Genomic DNA, 22,965 nt, shown 5'->3' with positions numbered 1-22,965 from the left:
GCAGAGGGGGAAATGCAGAACAAGGGCATTGCCAATGGAATTTCCCAGATTCTCCAGGATTTTGGCTTCCTTTCAAAACATGAGAAAGGTGAAGCACAGGAAAACACAGCTTCTGGGTGGACAGGAGGCCAACACCCACATCAGCTTTGCCTTTCCTTGCCCTGGCTCTCGTAGGTGCTAAGGCAAGCTGGCCAATGTGAGTTTCTCCCCAGACTTTTACCAAAGCCAAACTCGTGCCAGACTCATCCAGCAGGAGCTGTCTCACCCTGTGGGTACAGTAACCTTGAGTGTGGCTGGTTATGAGGGCTTCCAGACTCTTCTGTAATGGAAGTAATGAGCACTCCAAAGGAAAACAGCAGCAGTGCTCAGCATCCAGTGCCACAGCACGTGCCTTGGCAGGGACAGCTAGGGAAAGGTTTGGAAGAGGTAAGCATTGCAAGGAGTGTGCTCACAGCAGGAGTGTGGACCAGCAGCACTGCATCCCTCAGCACCGAATTTGGGGTGTGCTGTCAGGGCCATGGTTTGTTTGCAGTAAGGCAAACATCTTGTCCTGCCACAAGGAAGGGTGTCTGCAGGATTTCCTCCCCCAGACAGGAGTTAAATCACCCAGGCAGCCAGATACCAGCCACTGACACATTTTTACATCTTCCTGATTGATGAAGTAGGTAAATCTTCTGCGATTTCCCTTCTCCTGGTTTGCAGTAACACCCAATGTCCACAAAAGTTTCAGGCTCAAAACCCAGTGGCACGACTTGGTGTCTGCCAGAAAACTCCTTCCCACCAGGCAGCCCCTGCTCAAGGAGTGTGGGTACCACCAGCTGTGATGGCACCAACACCCACCCTCACCCCTGGAATGTGATGGAGATGCTGGCACACTTGGGTACAGGACGAGGGCTCTGGTCTGCTGGGATCACTCACACCAGGATGAGAATACAGGGTTGGGCTGTCAAGCTCAGATTGGGATTTGAAGGAACACGCTATTTTAGAGCCCACATTTTAATGGGAGAGAAAAAGTAGATCCTTTCTGCTCAGTGTTTGGGTAGCTGGCTTCTGCTGGTAGCAGCTGTGTGTTGTTACAGACTGTAAGAGGGAGTGCAGCAGTGCTTGTTGAGGGAACAGAGGGATGGCTTCACCCACACCTGTACCCCAACACTGCCAGGGACACTCACATGTCCCTACCATGTACCCACCCTTTGTGGGCACAGCACTCCCGATGGATTGTGCTGCGGCTGCTCAGCAGTCGGGGAGAGCAGAGCAACACACGCTGTGCCTCCGTGCACGGCTGGGGCTGCGTGTGCTCCGCAGCTCCCTCAGCACAGCTCTGTCCCCACAGGCATCGTAGAGGTCCTTCAACTTTTTATTGCCTGCACATGCACTGCTGTAACTTTTTTGCAAGGATACAGGGTCGTTTATTTTTTTTTCCCTGAAGGCAGTAGGTACTTTTGGGGGGGGGATGTGTGTTTTCTGCACACCCCTCATTTCACACTAAATGTCCTGCTCTGCCTGGCTACGGCAGGGGGGAGGGCAGCTGTGGGGGTCTCAGCTGGAGGTTCCGGGCTTTGCTGCCAAAAGGGGACCCCTCCACTGGCAGGGTGAGCCCCAGGCATCCCTGGAGCCCTGCGCTGCCCTGGGGAAGGGGGTGCAGGGCACAGCACTGATCCCCCTGCATCCCACAGCCGGGCCGGGGGGAGGAAACCCACCCTCCAGCAGTGCCGGCAAAGCCAGTCTGACCCGAGCAAATGAAAATAATCAAAAGTAATTAGAAGTGTGCTGGACTGCTCCTCAGAGATCTGTGCGAGAGAATAAACATGCCGGAGCCCTCCGAGCCACTGCAAAGGCCCATGTCTGAGCTGTTAGGTGCCCTGACCTTGTCCACATAAAGACGTGATTTATGAAGTGCAGGGCACAGCAGCAGGGCTTCTGTCTTCTCCAGGAGAACCAAATTACTGAGGTGGAGATTAACATGCTTTCAGTTGGGCCCATTTCCAGACCAAGGGAAATTTCTTATTTACATTTTTTTTTTTTTTTTTTTTTTTTTTACCTTTAATTTTCTCCTCCTCTCCCTCACTTGAAAAGTGCCTTTTGGCTGGGAGGGATGAGCCAGGCAGCGTGTGAGGCCAGGAGGGGCAGCAGGGACAGGGCACTGACGTGGGGGCACTGCAATGCCACTCCACTCCTTCATCAAGGGCTGGAAATTATCTGACTCTTCCTCCTGAAATCAGCAGCAACACTCGTGTTTTCACCTGTTTTTGTTTATTTTTTTTTTTTTCAAGTTGATATCCACAACACGGGGTGGGAGGAATTGACACTCAGAAACTGTGTTGCCTTTCGTTCTTGTTGTTTCCCAGGTCAGTCCTGGAGCATTAGGATATGTCAGAGACGTTGTTTGTTTCGCTTTGCTTTCCCTTTCTCTCTCCATGTTAATGCACTCACCCGGTGTTTCAAACACTCATCACAGCGTCAGCCAGGATTGCTCAGTGTTGTGTTTAGTCACCTTGAGATATATAACATTAAACCCCTCTCAAAAAGGTGGTTGTGATGTGGCTGGTCTACAAACGAAAGGCTAATATTAAGCCTAATAGGAACATTTACGGTATTTAAAAAATCACCAGTGACTTGTCTGATTTTCCCCCCATTGTCCTGGGCAGCGTTTGGCCCCAGGAAGCCCATTAAACGTGGACAGTGCCGTTATTTCATCTGGCTGCGGCCGAGCTGCTTTGCTTTGCTTTAATGATGTGCTGGAATGCACGATGCCCATAGGGTCTCCATTAGAAGAACTTTTACTTCTGGGACGACCATGAAGTTAAAGGCTTAAAAGAGGCATCAGTTTACAGCCTGGTGGGAATTACTAGCAGACTGGAGTACTAACTCCTGACTGCTCCACTAATAGAGCGACTTGTTTTAAATAAACAATTGCCAACGGGACCCTGCGGAGATATTTGGGCCTCTTGAAGCGCTCACCGAACCGTCCGAGGGGAGAGGGGAAAGGCGGCAAGAGATGTTTAAAAGATTTTCGCCTGAAAGAAGGAATACATCGATGAGTGTTGATGTGTGTACCCACACCGGGATCTTGGAGGTCCCGACCGGCGGCAGGGCCGGGCTTGACCCCCCGCTCCTCCTGGCAGCAAGCGCCTCCGGTTTGGAGGCCAAAACCTCCCCGTCTTCTTCCCCCTCTTCCTCTGGGTTACAGCCGAACCGCTGGGAGCGCTGCGTGAGGGGGAACTATTTATAAAAAAAGGGGTTTTCCCCCCAAAAAGGGGAGCGGCGGCCGCGCCGGCCGTGAGGGCGAGGCCCGCGGTGTCCCGGCGGCGAGCGCCACCCAGCGGCGCGGGGGCGCCCGGTGCGGCCGGGCCGGGCCCGCTCCGCCGGTACCGGGACCGCGTCTGTGCCTCATCCACCCGCGTTTCCTCCCTTTGTGCCACGGCCGAGGGGAAGGGAGGGAAACGGAGGGCTCCGGCTCCCCTGTCGGGGGCTCTGATCAGGCCGATGGGCTCGAGCAATCAGTTTCCCAGATTACTTGTATTTAATACACAATGCATCATAAAGCAAATCCCTCATCCTGACAGGGAGAAAATAGAACAGCTCATAGCGCGAGGCGGGCCAATTTATGGCTAAATTAAAAAAAAAAAAAAAAAAAAAAAAAAAAAAAGAGAGAGAGAGAGAGGAAAAAAAAAAATAAGAAGGAAAAAAATCCCCAACAATGGGGAGTGGAGGGAGGGCAGGAACTCACGGCCCCGCACACCGGGCGGGCGCCGGTTCCCAGGCCCGGGCGCTCTGGGAATCTCCCACCGGGTTTTTTGAGGTTATTGACAAAGGATTTTTTTTTTTTTTTTTCCTGTCCTACCTACCACCATTGCGTGCATTTTTTTTTATTTTTTTTTTTTTTTGCCCCGTCTCTCTCCCCTCGGACAATAGCCATTATCTGAGCTAACAGGTCAATGTCACAGATAACGGGCCGCTGAGACGAATCCATCAGCATCTCCTGTCACTCGGCTTCTCGCCCTCCCCCCGCTCTCCTTCCCCGGCCCTTCTTGGCCCCCCTGGGAAGAAAAATTCACTTTTAATCTGAAAAATATAACTGCACTTAAAAAAAAAAAAAAAAAAAAAAAAAAAAAAAAAAAAAAAAAAAAGTGGGTGGCACTTCTGGACTGAGCAATAAAAGATACAGCACAGCCCTCTTATTTTTTCTTTTCCCCTACCCTCCTCCCAAAGCATATATACGAGGATCTCGCCGTAGAGAGCCCGGGCTGTTCCAAACTTTGCGGATTTGCGGCTTTGCGGCGCGGTTGGATTTCGGGTCCGTTTGCGGTGCCAGGAGAGCCCCGAGCCGGGGGGGCTGCGCTGCCCCGCGGGAGGGACCGGGCCCGGCCCCGCCGCCCCCTCGGGCAGGTAGAGCCCGGCCTCCCGCCGCTCCATTCATGGGATTCGTTACCAAAGAAATAAAGGGGGAAAAAAAATCCCAGTCGTTTAGGAAGCGGCGGCAAGCGGGGCGCTGGTTCCGCGGCACCAAACGGGCTCGTCGCGAAATTGGCCGAGGGAAGAAAAATAGAAAACAAACAAAAAAAAAGAAGTTGCATTTCATTAAAAATCGTTATTAATAACCAGAGTGAGGCGATGACGGGAATGATTCGGGTAACGCGGCGGGCGCGCCGGTTCCCGGAGCGCCGGGAGCAGCCGTCGGGGCGAGCGCGGCGCGGCTCCCGCTCGCCACAGCCCCCGCTAAGGGGCGGCCGCGACGGCGCTCCGGGAACCGGGGCGAGCGGCGGCGGCGAATAAATACAGGAAAACGGCGAGGAACAGCGCAGCGCCGGCCCCGGGCGGGGGATGCCTCCGGGGGCGGCTGGCGGGGGTTGCCCCCGCGGGCTGCCGGTGAGCCCCCGCGGCGGGGCCGCTCCTCCGCGACCTGGCGGTGACCCCCGGCCGCGGGGCCGCTGTCGCTTTAAGCGCGCCGGGAGCGCCGCCGCCGCCCCGGACGGGGGGGCCGGGGAGGAGGAGGAGGGGGGGAAAGGCGGCCGGAGCGGCCGGGGCTGCCCCGCTTTAAAGAGACAGTGCCCGAAAGGGGAGCGGCGGGAGGGCACGGCCCGACGGGGTGGGCGGGGAGGGGGGGCGGAGAGGGCCGCGCCGGGCCGGGCCGGGCCGGGCGCTGCCCGGGGGTGCGGCGGGGAAGCAGCGCCGCGGGCAGGCTGCGGGCGTGGGGAGGGGGAGAGCCGCCCGCCCGTCCGCCCTCCCACGCGCACTCACTTTTCTCCCATCCCCGGCGGAGAAGTGAAAGAAGTTTGTTTTGTTGAGCGGTGCTCGGTGGGGTTTGTTGTTGTTGTTTTTCTTTTTCCTTTTTTTTTTTTTTTTTTTAATTTTTATTTTTTCCCCCCCTTTTCTTCCCCTGAAGAGGCTTGTGTGGGGTTTTGGGTGGTTTGGTTTTTTTTTTTCCCCCCTTCCTCCTCCTTCCCCGGTAACTTTTTTCGCACACACCGCCCCAAAGCCAGCCGATAAGACCCGGAGGGGCCGAAAGGGGACGGTGATGGCGAGCTGGCAGGAGCCCGGCGAGCCCCGCCGCCGCTGAGCCCTCCGGGGCCGGCAGCCCCCGCCCGGGCCCCGCCGCCCCCCGCACATGGTGGAGCGCCCCGCGCCGCGCCCGCCGCTCCCCGGACCCCGACGGCCGCGGCCTCCGCCCGTGTTTAACGCCGAGATGTTGCTTCCAGCCGCCTGAAGGATATTTGTCCCTGTCCCCCCTCCCTGCCCCCGCGGGCTCCCGGCGACACAAGGTAAGAGCGGCGAGCGCGGCGGCGGCGCTGCCACGGCCCCGCGGGACGGGGCCGCTTTGCCCCGTCGGTGCCGCCGGCCCCAGGGCAGACCCCGGACGCCAGGGAGTGCGGGGTGAGCCCCCCTTCCCTCCTTGGGGGTTTATCTGAAAGGGAAAATTAAATATCCCTTTCCCCAGAGCAGCCGGAGGTGCGGGTGCTGGGGCAGCGTGCGCGCCCGCGGGGACCGAGCTCGCCTGGCGCGGCCGCGGGGATCTGCGGCGTTCGGGCTGGGGTTGAGCTTTTCCACCTTGTGTTTCGGAGGTGCGGGCAGAGCCGAGTGCGGCGGGCGGTGCTCAGCACCCAGCGCACCCCGCACCGCACGGCCGGGCCCGATCCCTGTCCCGGTGCGCGGGGATGAGCGGGGCAGCTCCGCGGGGACAGCGCGCTCGGGGAGCGCCGGGGACCGGGGCTGCCGTGGGGACCGGGGCTGCCACGGGCTCCGGGGACTGCCGTGGGCTCCGGGGACTGCCGTGGGCTCCGGGGACCGGCACTGCCGTGGGCTCCGGCACTGCCGTGGGCTCCGGGGACTGCCGTGGGCTCCGGGGACTGCCGTGGGCTCCGGGGACTGCCGTGGGCTCCGGGACTGCCGTGGGCTCCGGGGACCGGCACTGCCGTGGGCTCCGGACCGGGCAGAGCCAGCCCCGCTCCGGCCGCGGCCCCCCGCGCTCCCCGGCGGGGCGCAGCCTCCCTCGCCCTTCGCTTTTCGTTTGGGGCGTTTGAGGTTGATTCCTTTATTTTGCTGTTAAAATCGGGTGGCTGCTGCCCGTGCCGAGGTGAAGAAGTTACAGTTTAGCAGTCAGCTCCCTGGGAGGCCGTGGGAAGTTTGGGATAGGCCGATGGTGAAGCTTGCGAATAATGATATTCAGTCCGCTGTAATGATTAGTAATTTGTCATAATGCTAGAATAGAACATCGTCTTTAGCTTGTCCACGAGTAGTCTCATTATATTTGTTTATTGTCTGCATAATTTGAACCATTTATTGGTGTGTATTGAATACTGCCATGGTTTGCATGAGTGTTTACATTGTTTTTCATTTATTTGCTTTATTCTGACATGAGGAGTTCTGCTATTTGCTTCGATTAAGGGGAGGGATTTAAGTGTTGCACAGGACTGTTTGGGAAGTGTAATATTAAAACAAGATAAATAACACTGCCTACCAGATAAAGTTTGGTTCAGAGAAACAAATATGAAAATTCTAAATGAGTGCTGCAATCCACGTAAATCCTGAAACAAAACAGGATTAAATGAAGCAAATGCCATCTATTTTAATATTTTTTATTATATTCTTATCAGAGTCCTATTTAATTCAAATTATAATTTCAGACATAGTCGTTGATGAATGCGTAGAAAATCAGGTGCCTTTTAAATTACAGTGTTTCATTACAAAAATTTGATACATTTCAATTACATGTAAACATTTGTAATTTGTAAACATTTTTCAAAACATTTATTGTCTTTTTATTAATATGTATGTATTCTGATCACTCCTAAAAATCTCAGCAGGGAAACAAATTTCTGAATAAACTCACCATTATTATTATTATTATTATTATTATTATTACTACTACTACTATTGTTATTATTATTGTTGTTGTTATTCACTTGTTTATCTGGAAAGCTGTGATTTATCTTTCAATTGGAATACTCAGCCTGTGACAGAAAGATTTACTTTTTCATATTCTTCTTTTTAGATCTTGGATGAGTTTTGCAATGTGAAGTTCTGCATAGATGCCAGTCAACCAGATGTAGGAAACTGGCTCAAATATATCAAGTTTGCTGGATGCTACAATCAGCACAACCTTGTTGCATGTCAAATAAGTGATCAGGTACGTGGTGTTCACTTTCTGGACTTGATTTTTAAGGAACTTTCAGGTGTCAATGGAAAAAAACAAACAGCAATTCACAGTAACAGCTTTTGGCCTGTTTGCAGGTACAGATGGAAATGCAGAATGGAATAATTTTGATTATGGGCAGTAGAAAATATGAATTTTCTATTTTCCATATTGTTGTTCAATTTATAAATTATTTTTTTGGGTCTTAGATCTGATAAAATTCAGGACTGCTTTCCAAGGGATATTATGCCATTATGTGCTGATTTTGGATTAGGAGCGTTTTCTGGCTCGTGTTGCTATGTTAAATCATTGAGTTGGTCAGAAGCTGTAAAGTGAATTTAATGGAAAGAGGGCAGGACACGAAAGTGACAATGTTACCAGTGTACTTCCATGTGTGGGGCTTTGGATTTGAATGCACACATGCATGGATATTATTGTGCCTTCCTATACACTTTGCTGGAACTCGTAGTACTTATGTGCTGAATCAGGGTCTTCGGTGGTTTTCTTTTTCTTTTCATTTATTGCACTTAAATCCACTTTTTGTTGGGCTGAAATGTTATTTATCCTTGTGTGTTGGAAAAAAAGGCTGGGACAGGCAGAGGAAGAATGCAGTAAAGCATTTTGTTTTCAATTATGCTTATGAGTTATTAGGTGTTTCCTAAATCAGGGTTTGCTTTTGTCTGCGGATAACACAGGCCATTATGAAATATTTTAATGGGCAAAGTTAGGCTGAGGAAGCTTTGCTTCTTTAAAGTAAAATATCTAAAACAGCAAAGCAACAACTGATTGTGAATTCTTGTTTCCAATTTAAACTTCGTTACTTGCAACGTAGGATTCGACTCATTTAATCAGTGTTTCATTTTTCACCACTTAATTAACTGCATCAGGTGAATGTTAAAGATTATCTTTAGCTGATTTAATTGCCTTGACAGTATTGAAAGAAGAATCACAACCAGACACAAAGCTTCAATTAGAAATCATTCTTTCTAATCAAATTCCTGATGTATAGGAAATGAATGTGAGGGAGTCTGCTATTTCCAGCCCAGTGCTACGTATTTCACTCATGCGAGATAGCTGATTAAAACTGGGTTAAATAACTTTCTCAGAAACGATGAGAGAAGATCTTTTTCATTTCCAACTTTTACAGTTCAGCCCTGAGCACATGTAGCATAGAATGAGCCAGCGGACCGAGAGATAATTTCTTTTTTATACAGCAGCTGGTTTAACTAAAGAAACCATAAAGGTTATTAGTAAAACCAAGTTACGTTTTCCAAGCTGAAATATGCTTTGTGCTGAAAAACGATAAACTCTCTCCATGCACAGCATTTATGTAACAGCGATAGGAAAAGGAAACTATGTAGATTAATTGAAACAGCAAATTCAAGTATTTTACATTGAGCAGGAGCTGGTGTAGGTAGGTAGGAAAGACCAGAAGTGAAATCACGTGCATTGGTCCAAGTAACTCACTGTGTTTGGGTCGGTGTTGGGATCTGCAGCTGGAGGTGGAGGCAAGGCTGAGCCATCAGCATCTCCTCTGAGCGCGCACACGCACCGCGCTCTGACGTTTTTGGAAGGAAAGTTATGGCGCTTTTAACTTTCTCTTTTTTTAGTGTTTACATTTCTGACATTTGGTGATGGTGGCTGTACTGCTGCCAATAATTCCCCTCATTCACTGGAGACTTGTTATTTATTTTGCACAGTATCGTGCTGTTCATAATTCCATATTTTTATAGCGCTTTGTTGCTGAGATTTGCAAATTAAGATTTAGCTGTCTTTCAAGTAGCATGCTGTGATCTGGGTGCTGTCAGCAAGAGATTGTTGTTCATTTGGCCCTCTGGAAACACTGCACATTTACCCACAAAAATCGTCCGCGTACTCCAACGTTTTATGACCAGAGCCTAAAAAGTTAATGCTAAAAATGTGCTCTCGAATCTTAAAGCAAGAAAGTCTTTCTAACAGCTCCTCCTTCTGCTTTCTTCTGGCAAAAGCTCACCAGAGGTAATATAAAATATAATGGGAAGGCAAACTGGGAAATGGACGTTACATGGCCAAACGTGTGCGTGCACAAGGAGTGACAAATGCAAGTCAGGGCTGAGTGTGCACATATAGACTGTGTGGGGCTGCCTGGGGTTACTCAGCCTCCCTAGCTCCTGGAAAAAAAAAAGGAGAAAAAAAGAAAAAGAAGGGAATAAAAAGGGAAAATAAAAATAAAGTGAAGCTGAGGATGTGTGTCAGTGGTTGCAGTTAGAGCTGGAGGGCAGAGACGATGCAGCCCAGCTGGTGCAGGAGACCCCAGCTCAGCTGGAGCCACAGCCAGTGCTGGGTGCAGGGGTGGGAGGACACCCCAGTTCTTCCTGCATCCCCCAGGGACATAAAGCACCTCAGCAGCCCTGGTTGCACGGGAGCATCCCCTGTGCAGAGACGCTGCACACTCCCGAGCCACAGACACTCGATCAGCAGTAATTGTTCGCCTCTAATTGCTTCAACTCATCTGTAAAATTCACAAGCAAACACTGGGCTGTACCTGAGAAGGTAAAAGATCCTGCCAGCGCTCCCTGCCTCATGCTGCCCACAAGTTTATACTACTAAATTCAAGCTTGACTGACAGACAGGTATGGTTCCCAGAGTGCTCGAGGCAGGACTGAGATGAGCTCAGGGCGCTGTGTAATCCGGTCGCTCTGCTGTGCTCTACCTGCTGTATTTAACAAAAAGAGGGAAAGAAAAACAATTTTTTTGTCATTTTCTCTCTTAGAGTTTTTTCAGAGACATACCACCCCACCCCCTGACTCACAGCTGAGGTTAGGTTTCATCACTTAGGATCAACTTTACAAAAGGCCTGGGCTCTTTCTTATGACTGTATAAATGAGCTTTGCTGAGATGAACAGCTTGATAATGGTGGGATGCAGTCAAAACATGCACGCTGGATGCAACTCATGTTTCATTTGATTGCAGCTGGAGTAGAGCTTAAAAGCTGCATTTTTTTACTTTTTTTAAAAAAAATTTAAAATGAGGTCGATCTAGGATTTCTTTTTGCTGTCTTACTATTATCTCCTGTCATACCCAATCTAACCTGAACATATGTAATTTTAGGTGTATATCAAACGTGAAATTCCACAAACAGGGCACTCAGTTTTTTTCTTTTCCCCAAAGAGATTACAGTGTGTGCAGAGCTGCAGAGAGTCTTGTCACTGTTCTTGTCCTGGAATGTGTTTTTTCAGCTCAGAGTCAGTTCAGGATTCTAGAGCAGTTTCTGCTAACTTGGACGACTCCTCTCTGTTATCATTAAATATCTATTAGTTCATCTTTTTAATGACTTCAGAATGACTGGCTCTATTAGGCTTTCTGGCAATACTGTCAGCCCAGCAAAAGCATTATTTTTAATAATGTCTGTTAATGAAAATGCAGTTGCAAATCAAGCAGTTGCATGGCAGGGGTTGTCGCACATTCCAGGCTGAGATCACGGTCACCTTCAAACTACAGAATTTTTTTTTAAACTTTTTTATTTTTAGAAAGATTCTTGGTATCTGTTGAAGTTAAAACCCCTGAATATTGTTTTTATCTTGCTTATTGCTTGTGTCTGATGCAGACACGTAGTGCTGTGAAGCTGCCCTGAGCTTCCAGATTTCTTTCCCCACAGCAAAGCAGCTCCTGAAGTGTCCCCTTGGTTTATCCATGGAAAACTCAGAGTGACTTGAGATCACTTTACTGAGGTTTTAGATTGCTGTGCGTGCTGAAATGGGTTTTTGTGTGTGTGTTTTGTTTCCCTGCCCTATACTCAAGTACGTGCCGCTGCAAAGGGAGCAAAACCAGTAGTATCACACTCTTAACAATGTGCCCAATGTCAGTGATATAAACTTACAGGAGTGAACCTACTGCTGTAGGTTCCACCAGATCTGATCCCACCTTACACGTTTTACAAACTTTTTTAATTTGCAGGCACAGCTTCATGTTTCAGGTTTTACAGCCGTGGCCCCCCGTCCGTGGCGGGCAGGGGCTCCTTGCACAGCCACCTGCAAAAGTTGTGTATTTAAGGAATAGTTTTGAGGCTTTGTTGTCAGAGAGTGAAATTAAGGTTTTGGCTGTTGTGGGTCAGGAGGGCACACACACGCTGAGCTTGTACAGGGCCCTGTTCTGCCATGAGTCTTCCTATGATTTGTTGGTCATTAAATAAATTATCAAATAAAGCTTAATCCAGCTCCCACTGAAAATCTGTCTCCACTGGAGCAGGGATGTTTTAGCTTGGGGCTGGTGGAACGAAGAGCTGCTCGGTGGTGATTTTCCACTTGCTGCAGTTAGAGCTGAGGCTGTGGGTGACATTCCTGCCTGGGCTTTATGACTGCCTGTGTTATCTGGAATTTGATGCACTTGTGGTGTTACCGCTCTCAGCCTTGGACTGTCCTGATGTGACCTAAAATAATCTGTTTAGAACCAAACCTAGCAACTTGTTGTTGCCATTTCTCCAAAGTGATGAAGTTTTTCTTGATGATTCCTGTTTCATAAAAGTGATAACGGATTTTTTGTGACGAGAGCTGTCAAATCTTACTCATCTGCTCATTAAGGTATAGAGAATTATGGGCAACCACAGAGCCAGGACAAGACTGCACCTTGCTTGATATTGGTGTGGCTCATTAATGGAGGTCCATGGGTGTTAGGGGATAACTGATTGGCTAGATCAGCTCAGGAGAGCAGGTGGGTGACAGAAGCTGGGCTCTGGTGTCAGTGGTTTCTGACCCCCAGGAAGATTTCTGCAGGACCAGAGCAGGTTGGATGTACCAAGGCTTTCACAGAAGCTAAAATGCACAGACAGTGGGAAGAAGACCTGAGGGTAGTGGGGAGGGAGGTGACCTGCAGCCCCCCAAGATGCCAAAAAGGGTGCCCTGCAGAGAGGTATCCTGCAGTTCCCTTCTTGTTTTGAGGAGCAGGAGGCACCTTTTCCCTCACAAGGTGGAAAAACGGGGATTCCTGGGGCATCCTTCCTCCAGTCCTTCCTGCATAGAGATTTTGGAAATGAAGAAGGGAAGGAGTCTCAGCCCTGGTGCTGAGGCACTGTGGTGCTCCCTGCCCTCTCTGCAGTGGGAAGGGGAGGATCCTTTCTCCCCACTGGGCTCCCACTTGTTCCCCTGCATGCAGACACTTTCTGAGTTTTGCCTCTGGATTTTTTCTGAAGTTTTCTTTGGGCCCAGTACAGCTCTCAGGCAGGACTCCTTTACCTTGGCCCTTGAAAAAACTCCAGTTTGTTTCAATTTATCATTTGCCTGAGTATAGCAAAAAGAATCTGTCTCGGGTTTCATCACACAGCTCTCCAGCTGCACAAGTTGTTCATCACAGGAGCTAAAATTGAAGCTGTACTATTTTGGACCTTTTTATTTCTTGTTTTTTCCCTTCAAACTGTTAATTAGAGCTTGTTGTGAAGCTATGAGTCTGCTCATCCTTCTCATTTATCTGTCAGGCATAATTCCCGATTTTGATGGAGCTCCTTGGACATAGAGCTCATTAGTAGTTTTGGACATTTAATTTGCTTTACTTTTCAAGTTCCACTCTTGCTCTGAAGCAGTGTGGAGGTGGGTGCCAGCTCTTGGGCCAGGTTCCCCAAAGGAACTGGGAGATGGGTATCCACCCTGGGGCTCACCAGGGAGCCATTCAAATTTGGGGTCTTCTGTTCCATCCCACCATCCCAAGCAGAGTGGTTCCTCCAGTTTGTAGCAGTGTGGGGCAGGACAGGATCCCTGGGTGCCTCCCCTGTGGTGGGAGCTGGGAGTTCAGCACGTGGCCTGGGGTTAAATAACAAACTGCACCAAGTTGTGTTAGCAACCTGCTTGTGTTAGCCATCCTACTATTCCAATTACTTGGAATGGCGTCTCTAGCCTGCCCTAAATTTCCCAGGCAGCTCTGGGGCACGTGCAGTGCTTCCCAAAGCTGTAGGCAGGAGTAGAGGGTTTATTTGGATGCACCAGAACACAGCTCCCCTTTGGGGCACGACAAACGTGTGCATGGCAGTTCTTACCTTCGCTCGCACTCAGCGACCGCGTTGTTGCTTTTCCCCCCAAAACTTTAACTTCAATTAACCCCTCCTGGTCCTGGGATGCAGGAGGGAGCAGAGGGGGGTCCAGGCAGGGGCAGGGGGATGGCTGGGGTGCTTCAAAGCACCCGGGCTCGGCGGCTGAGCGTGGCCCCAGCTGAGCTCGCGGGGAGCGCGTTGCGCTATTATTTCAATTATTACAACTTCCTGAATAGGTCGAAGGTCGTTCATAATTCACGCTTCTGTCATCTTTACACATGCCAAATGCAGTCTATTAAGCATAAATAAAATTTCAAGTGCCTGACCAGGAAAAGTAAACTGGGATTCATAACAATGAGGCCTTTTTCATCCGTTTAAAAGTGAATTGTGTGTGTTCTTTTTTTTTGCCCCCCTCCCTTTTCCCTTTATGGCTTTGGGAGCTTTTATTTCTGCTCGGTAGCACAGATCTCTGACCTGTGGTGTGGGCAGGCACAGAGCACTGATGAGCCAGGCCCCCCTCAACTTCTCCCCATCTCGGACCCCCTGAACTTTGAAAGTGTTTCCAGACCTGAATCCGATTTTGCTCTTCCTACATAAACTGTAGTCACACACCGTTGATCCCAGGGCATGTGAAATGAGCATCTGGACTTTGCTTTTATTTTTTTTCCCTCCTTCTCTGGTTGTTCCTCTCCTGTGCAGAAGCTCTTCCTATACTTGTTCTCAAGCAGACCAGGTTAACCCAAAAAAAGTTGGTTAATGGAACAGGCTCAGTCAGCTGGAGAAATGACAGCCAGAAAATTGAAACCTTTCATTAATTACAGTAGAGTCGGGACTGTGTGCCAGAAATCTTCCAGCTTTGCAATTGAAAAATCCACTTATTTTATGATAGCATTTCCTAATACAAAAAATGCCTGTGGTGGAGGTGCTGTTCTTACAAAACAGCCCAAGGGGTACCTGTGGAGCTGGGGGGAATTTTTGAGGTTCCCCATATGGGGGTTGCAGGACCCCCCTTTCCCTCCCTGCCTGCCCTCAGTCATCTGCTGCTGCCTCAAAATTTGGGCAGTGTGGTTCATTTCAACAGTTGGCTTCTCACTTTTTCCCAGACAGGGTAATTCCAGGAGGTTTTAGGTGGGAAGAGTGAGGAAAAAAAATAGCTATTCATGTAAAGTAATAACGGCAGCTCTGAAAATCAGAATAAATTTACCTGCATGATCGTTTTGGTTTAAACTTCAACGTATTTTATTTTAGATTCTCACTGCAATACAAAGTGATGTATAAATGGTTAGTGCAGGTGAATTTTTTCTGTACATACAGAAATTTAAAAAATTATTTTTAATGATAAAAAGTTAGTACTTTAATGACATCAAAATGCCAGAGCTGGAAATCAGTTGTTTTGGAGAATGTTAGGTCTGAGATGCAAAATAAAGAAACATTGCTCAACTTAAAAATTTGGGTTTTTTGAAACACTTGTCTTGTTTCCCTGCTGAAGGACAGAGAGGCTGGCCAGGCACTTTCTGTAGATAGTTGGATCATCTCTGGATTTTTAAATAGCAATGCAGACAAGACAACTGTCTGCAGAGTGTGCTCCCTGTTCAGGGATGTGTCCCACAGCTGCAGGAAAGATGCTGCCTTGTCCTGGGCTCCCCCAAGAGAAGCCATGCTCCCCAGCACTGGTGAACAAGACCCTCTTTATGCCCCAGTCCATGTGTGCTCGCTCTGGGGTGGGAGGTGAAAAGGTCTGTCCAAACACCTTTAACAGGACAGGGAAAATACCAGAGAAAGCTCCACTGAGGTTTTTGTTCACTCCTTGGTGTGGATGCAGCACCAGCCCAGGAAGAACAGCAGCATTTACCTGACTGGGAAACAAAACCTGGGAGCAGGAGCAGAGAAGAAACTTTGGCACAGTCCCTCTGGGATGGTGCAAGTCCTTCCTGGCTGTGGGGTGATCCTGCACCCCAAGATGGAGATCTGCAGAAGTCTCTTCAGTGCACATAACATTATTCCACATATTATTTTCACCCCAAACCAGCAATTGGCTTGCCTTCCACAGATCCGACTGCAGCTTCCCTTTCAGCTATGCGGAGTCCATTATTCCTCTGGAATTAAAAATCCACTTCTCAATACATTCATTACAATGAATGGGAAACCAAGCATTGCTTTTAGCAAATATTCACTGGATGTGGCACTTTCATCAGGTTTATTTGCAGGAGGTAAATCTGGCTTCATTTAGATGTGGTTTGGCCTTTGGTGGGATGATCTGTGTTGCCTCAGTTCAGCCCCAGCACGCTGAATCCCACCAGGAATCCAACAGCAGCATTGGATCCACAGGGGGTTGTGGTACCAGATATTTGCCTGGCTGCATGAAGAGATACACACAGGACACTGCCAGGCTCTCTTGGCCTCCAAAACACTCGGTGGAGTTTGAAATCCCCTTGACAAGAGACACAAAGCCCAAGCAGCCCAGGCTGGTGGTTTGATGAGGGTGGCGTGGACAAAGAGAGAGGGTGGATCACTCTCCCATAAACTCCTTCTCCTGGTTTGTATGGAGAAAATTGGCCACAGCCTGGGGGTTGTGGCACTGGTATATTGTGCCTGGTGTGTTTTTCCAGCTCTTCTCTCACCTGGTGAGGGGTGAGCAGCGGGGTGTGGGATGAGCTGCCCTCCCTGCACTGCTCTCTGGAGTGGCTTCTGGGACAAACTGGAGAGAAAAAACCACCCAAATCTGAGGAAATGCATCCAACCCCGATATTTTTAGGTATTTATTGCATATCCATGGGCACAGCTAGTGCAGGCAGGAAGGATTAGGCTGTACAGCCACCTCCTGGAGGACACTGGTATGTGCTGGTGAGTGCTGGTTTGTGTGTTCCTGGGCAAGGACAGCACCCACCAGGGCTGGCAGCCACCTGTGACCGGGCAGGGAGGCACCCACGGGCCTCCAGACACCTGTCCTTACCTGGGACAAACTCATCTGTGTGCCTTTGAACACCTCAGGTGATTTGCTGCCTTCCTCCCATGCACTGCATTGAGAGTTAAGAGTTTGGGAGCAAACCCTTTAAAAACACATTAGTCTGAGAAAAAGCAAAGGCATCATTTTTTAACATAGGAAACATAGCTGTCATGTGGTTTTGTTTAACAAGGCCCGAGGAAGTTACTAATATTTATTTGAGCTGCTTTTTAGTGCTCTTCACATTTCCTGCTGAGACAGAAAGCAGCCAGATGGATTTTGGGAATTTCCTTTCGGCAGAGTCTCCTGGTGCTGGCGTGTGCTTCCTCTGGTGCATGGACCCAAGGGAGGGTGGCCCCTTTGCCCTCCCCTCCTCCTGCCTCCCCAAAGGTCCTTCCCACAGCCCAGCATCACCTGTATGAGGGAGGGGACAAGGTGACACAGCCAGGGCCACCACCAGCAGATTTGGCTGCTCACAGTGTTTCTTCATCCAGGACTGATTTTCCTTTGGTTTCCACTTGAAGCTAAGGAATAACCAGGTGCACTGGTTCTTACAAGCTTCTCTCCTCACAGCTTTTTGGACTGTGTAGATGGTTGGAACAGAGAGCTGAATGTCTATGGCTTAACCAGCAGCATCTCCTCATGTCTGCTTTAGAATTATAGAAATATTAAAGCTGGAAAAGTCGTCTAAGATAATTGAGCCCGAGCATTAAAGTTACTTTAGTACCTTTTCCCAGTGCAACAGGAGTTCCTTCCCTTACCAGGATCACTCAGGGGTGTGTTTTGTGGCTGCCCAAACTTGGGTTTGGTATAACTCAGCTGAAAAGTGGCTGGTGATATCTGCAGTCATCACAGAGCTCATTTTGCAGCAGAGGCTGTTGAAAGCAGTCCTTTTTATCCTCCCAGAGCCCAAAACACAACGACTTCTGGGCTGGAAGGAGCAGACCTGCCATGGTCAATCAGCTGCTTTCCAGCAGCACATCATGAGCTCTGCCACACTCACCAGCAGGGTTGATGCTTCTTTGCCTGTTTTGGTGCTTACCTTGCTTTTTCTTCCTGTTTTTATTTTTTTTTTCTCCAGATATTCTACAGAGTGGTAGCAGATATTGAACCAGGAGAGGAGCTCTTACTGTTCATGAAGAGTGAAGATTATTCACATGAGACAATGGCTCCGGACATCCACGGTCAGCCTCTTACTGTTTTATCTGACAGAAAGTATCACCGAAATTAATCCAGGATTTAGCCAGATTTTTTCTTCTTTTGATATCTGGGATGGCTTCACTGCAGCCAGGAAGGAGCTGTTCTTGCATTTGTCCATCTTCTGCCCTTCTGTTCCCGATAGAAACTTGATGTTTTTGTGGGGTTGCAAAAGAAGAATTACATCCATGTAATACATAATACATACATTACATCTGTGCTGCTCCTGCAGGACACGTATGGGCCCTGGTTATAGGTTACTTTTTGTCATTTAGTGGAACAACTGTGACCTTAAAAAGAGGAAATCTGAGGTTGTCAATGTTGCTGTCTATTGTGAGGACACCTCAGACATTCTTACTCCTCACACTTGTCCTTCACTCATCCCACACACAGATTCTTCATCTGAAACTCCCGAGTTGTTGCTCAGATCTGTCTTCTAATCTCATAAATCTCCTTTAGCTGTGCTGTGGCAGTGGTTTATCAGCCACAGGGGGAACTGGGTGTGGGATATCTGCTTAATGCCCAGCATGTTGCAGTTTATACCAAGAGCATTTTACAAATTTTCAGGGATTCAGGGACAATGCACAGGGAAGGAATTATCAAGGTCTCCACTTTCCTGTAACTGCTTGTACATTTGAAATAGTATTTCTTGTTTTCTTAAGAAAAAAATTGGAGATTATACCTTCATTCCCATTTGGTTTTGTGTTTGGCTTTCTTTCCCCAGTGGTAACTTTGTTCAGTTATGGCTGAAGGTGTCCCCCTTGCCTAGTCCCCATGGTCAAGAAGCTATTGTACAAATAACACCAGAGGAAATCTCTGCAGTCACATGCAGGATCATGTCCCACAGGGCTGATTTAGGAGCAGGCTGAGCCAAAGTGTTGCTCATGGACAGCCAAGAACAGAGCCCCATGACACTTTCTCTGGATCAGCTCAACTGTCAAGTAGCAACCAAGAACATTCACTGGGGATTCCAGCCAGTGCCTTTCTGACTCAGAGCCTCAGGGCATTTGTATCTGGAACCAAACCAGGGTGTCTGGCTCCTTGTATGGACCAACAGTAGAAAATGTAGCAGAAAAAAACTGTTGTGGGATGTTCCTCTCCAAGTTTGTTTTTTTTGGGATTTTCTTCAGCTAATCTATTCTTTTGCAGGAATTACTAGTTAAGGGAATGCAGTACTCACTCCAAACTAACACTTTACTGATATTCTCTGCTTTTCAGTAAGAAATTATGACCAATTATGACCAATTTTTTGAAATTTAAGGCAAAGAATTTAACTTCATGTGTCCCTGGTTTACTTTGAACAGGGATGGGTGCTGCAGAAGGACTGTGATGAAAATGAAGAGGCTTTTAAAAACTCTAAACATCCTTTTGGCTATTTTTGATGCTGGTGTTTGTGTCTGAGTCAGCCCCTTTCACTGAGAAATGCAGAGACTGGCAATCTCTGCTGGATATCCATGTTAGACACTTGTCCTTGCTATTTAAACTTTTGTCCTAAGCCAGTGTTAGGGACTCCTGCTGGATGTCACCCTGCCAGTTAACATGGAATCAAAGCTTTATTATAAAGCATTCTTAAGAGTCCTTCTTTCTTTTTGAGGTTCTCCTCTCCTTTTATTGAGGAGCAATTTGCTAACCACACCATTACCCAGCTTGTGGTGGGGTGGTGGTTGAACATGAGTGAAAACTGAAGTGGTGTCCCTGTGGCCACCCCTGTGTGTTGCAGAGGAGCGCCAGTACCGCTGTGAGGACTGTGACCAGCTCTTTGAGTCCAAGGCTGAGCTGCTGGACCACCAGAAGTTCCCCTGCAGCACTCCTCACTCTGCCTTCTCCATGGTAGAGGAGGACTTCCAGAAGAAGCTGGAGAATGAGAGTGACCTTCAGGATGTGCATGAAATCCAGGAGTGTAAAGAGTGTGACCAAGTCTTCCCAGACTTACAAAGGTAGGAGAAGGTGCTTGAAGCGTGACTTGAGTGGGGCAGATTCTCTGGTGGCTTCAGCTGGGTCATGCAGGGCTTCAGAACCTGATAAATTCACCTTCTACAGAAAGCAAAGATGATGATGAGCAGGATTTCTATGCCAGCTGCTGGTTTATGGTATAAAAAGCAATAGAATCTATTTGGTCTTTGTGCTTGAAGTCCTTAGTGAGGACATTAGTTTAAGAGCTGGAACTTTTGCTAATCAGGTCTGAATTGGCTAATTACAGTGAAATCACAGGAGTGGTTCTACTTCACATCAGCTGAGGTCTGGGCTCCTTAATCTTAGGTAGAAATAATTTGAAACATCTCTGAGTGTTGTTCACTGTAGTTACCAATTTTGTCTTTTCAAACAAGCCATTTTAGTTAGAGATGGGCACTCCCCAATGCAGGCCACCCCTCTGAGCAGGAATTTGGGCAAGCACAAGGTCTTGCTCACTGGCTGATGTTGGGCAGTGTGTGGCTCCATCTGCCTGATTTTCAGTCTGAGGGGTTGATTCCAAGGGGCTGATGGAGGCAGATCAAGTCAGAAGAATTTCCAGCAGCCTGGGTGAGGTTTTTGCATGTTGGGAGTTATTCAGTGTTAAAGTTCTTTTCTCCCTGCGAACAAGAGGACGATATCTAACATATGGGAATCATTGAGGAAATGTAAATTTAGCTTAAAATATTAAATATTGAAGAGAAAGGGCAGAAAACAAAGAACGAGTCATCATAAATAGATGGGCAGTACTGTGAGAAAGAGTAAAAAATGAGAGTGAATGCAGCCCTGCTCTGAACTTCTGAATTATTGAACGGCTCATACAGCACACAGACAGTTCACTGCAAAAAAGTGCCAAAGTGTGCTATAGCCAGATTATAAAACAAAAGGCCCAAATGAGGCATGCTTGAGGGTGTGAGCAATGACATGGAGAAATAAATAGCTGAGCAGGAGGATGGGGCTGCTGGGTCCAGGAGTGCCCAGTGCTGATGGCTGATCACAGAGCCACAGCAGAGTCCAGGAGCTGGTGCCACAGCCAGGGACAAGAATCTCTAGGTCTTATGGAAAATTTGTTTAAATTATGGAAATTGCTATAAAAGTATTAGGAGAAGAAGCCAGAATTATTTTTTCTTCCTCCTCCTCAGAAGAAGAGGGGTGGAAGTGTGAAAGCATTTCCATTGTCTGTGGCTGAGAATGGAGGTGGCTGTTTGGGATACATAAACAAGGCTGTAACCCCAGCAGGTTTTGTCACTGGTTCAGCAGAAATCAGTGGGAGCTTCATGTGGAAACAGTTTGGGCATCCCAGGCTAAAATTCCCACTTTACAGTGGGTTTTCTGTGAATCCACTCTTTCATTATGAAGTGATCTTCCCTCAAGCAGTGGTGTGAATTATGACTCTGTATGTGACCAAGGAATACAGGTGTTTAAAAATACACATTTGCTACAAATGCCTGATAAAAATTCAGAGACAAAAATTAATTTAAAGATGTGCAACAGAATTTAGGTGGACATTGAATATCCTAACAATAGACTGAATAAACCACTAAGAAATGAATGACTAAACAACCACACAATTGCACACAGTTAATAATAGTCATCAAGAATAACTTCAGTTGTGGTGTACCTTATCTACAGGCTTCTTAAACTCATCCTATCCTACTCCAGAGGAGCTATTCCTCATCTATTCCTGCTCTAAGAAAAATTGACTCCCATCAAAGGAGTAGATTTATAGCAGGTGGTGGCATCCAAGGTGTGTTTAGAGGGAAAGTCATAAGGCAGAAATAATTCAGACTGCAGGGAAGAATTACCAGAGTGAAATACTGAGAGGTGTATGAAATAATCTCCTTGGGGAGCGATGGCAGCAGCATCTCCTGGAGCATTTGCAAGTGGCCTGGCAAAACATGAGAGGATGTGTTATTCTGGTGGGGAGAAGGAGATTCTGCCTGCTGGCTGGGGTGAGCCTGGAACTCACAGGACTAATTTCTGTCAGGATTGGGCCTTTGGGGCTTTTTAATTTTTTTTCTTTTGGCTGTAGCTATATGCTCTGCTGTCTCCTCTTCCTATGAACCCACATGTGACTGAGCCCTGTTCCTGTTTCCACAGCCTGGAGAAGCACATGCTGTCACACAGTGAGGAGAGGGAGTACAAGTGTGACCAGTGCCCCAAAGCTTTTAACTGGAAGTCCAACTTGATACGTCACCAGATGTCCCACGACAGCGGGAAGCACTACGAGTGTGAGAACTGTGCCAAGGTACAGTGAATTTGGGGGCTGCCTGGCACCTCCTGTGCTGCTGGATGCAGGGGACAGTGCAAGTGGGGGTGCCCCAGGCTGGGATGCAGGAGGGCATAGAGCTTCTGCTGTGCTCCAGATGGTTTCTCAAGGGTTTTCACTTCTACTTGGAAAATATGTTATTTTTATTTCCCTTTTGGTTTGGAAATGGCTGTGGAGTCTGAAGTGGGCAGTGATGGAGGATGCTGAGCGTTCTTGAGCTCAGGGGTTGGCTCCTTGAGAGGATTGGTGGGGTGTAAGAGGGTCAGTGAGGGGCAAGAACCCCCAGGAAACACAGGGCAGAGGATTCCCTAGGCTGTGTGCCAGCTGCTGGGACCAGAAACTTCAGGACACTACTGCAATATAAATCAAAAATAAGCAATAGCAATGCACCCCAGCTGCACTGAGTACACCTCTTATCTCTAAAACATCTCCATCACTTCCCAGCACTGGGCTTGCCGTGGGGATTATTTGTGTTAAGATGTGGTACTCTGCATTGCTTTTTATCAGATTCCCAAAGCTTGGCCCTTTTGCATGAGGACTTGCTTGCTTTTAGGTAGATTTGCTGCAATAATGGGAATTTCATATTGAGCTGACATTTATAAGATGTAACCAAGCCCTGCTTTCTAGCTCTGGGTTGTGTACAGGATACTTCTTGTCACACACTCAGGTATCAGTATAAAGTATTTCTAATGCAGCAATGCTTAGAGGTTTCAATCAGCCACATTTTCACTCATTTCCCTTGAAGTCCCTGACCTCAAATGTGCAATTTCCAATGGCAAAGTCAAGTGCATCTTCTGCAAAGGGGTTAACAGACCCACACAATACTTGGGTGATCCTGGGAAACTGAGGCCCCTTCCTGCAGGCACAGCTCCCATTGCTGGCCATTAGCAAGGGTTTTAATACTCCCAAAAACAGCTCCAAGGTTTGGATTTTAAAAGGCTGTTGTAATAACTGGCTTCTTCTGCAGTCAAGTT

General features: G+C 48.2%; 1 protein-coding gene across 5 annotated transcripts in view; it reads left to right on the top strand.

Moving 5' to 3' along the window:
- MECOM (MDS1 and EVI1 complex locus) overlaps window positions 1–22,965 on the top strand; it is a 321,227-nt gene that overhangs the window by 267,928 nt on the left and 30,334 nt on the right. For 4 of the 5 annotated variants that reach the window (XM_056498567.1, XM_056498564.1, XM_056498566.1 and 1 more), the window contains exons 3-6: window positions 7,493–7,627; window positions 17,657–17,759; window positions 19,493–19,709; window positions 21,823–21,970. In XM_056498567.1, coding sequence (XP_056354542.1) covers window positions 7,493–7,627; window positions 17,657–17,759; window positions 19,493–19,709; window positions 21,823–21,970 — 603 coding nt within the window. Of the gene's footprint in view, window positions 1–5,155; window positions 5,763–7,492; window positions 7,628–17,656; window positions 17,760–19,492; window positions 19,710–21,822; window positions 21,971–22,965 lie in introns of those variants that run through there. The other variant, XM_056498565.1, reaches the window with a different exon arrangement.

The sequence above is a fragment of the Oenanthe melanoleuca genome, chromosome 9 (assembly GCF_029582105.1).
Source record: "Oenanthe melanoleuca isolate GR-GAL-2019-014 chromosome 9, OMel1.0, whole genome shotgun sequence".
Taxonomy (NCBI): Eukaryota; Metazoa; Chordata; class Aves; order Passeriformes; family Muscicapidae; genus Oenanthe; species Oenanthe melanoleuca.
The sequence above is the reverse complement of the archived record's forward strand: the minus strand, read 5'-3'. Positions and strand labels throughout refer to the sequence as shown.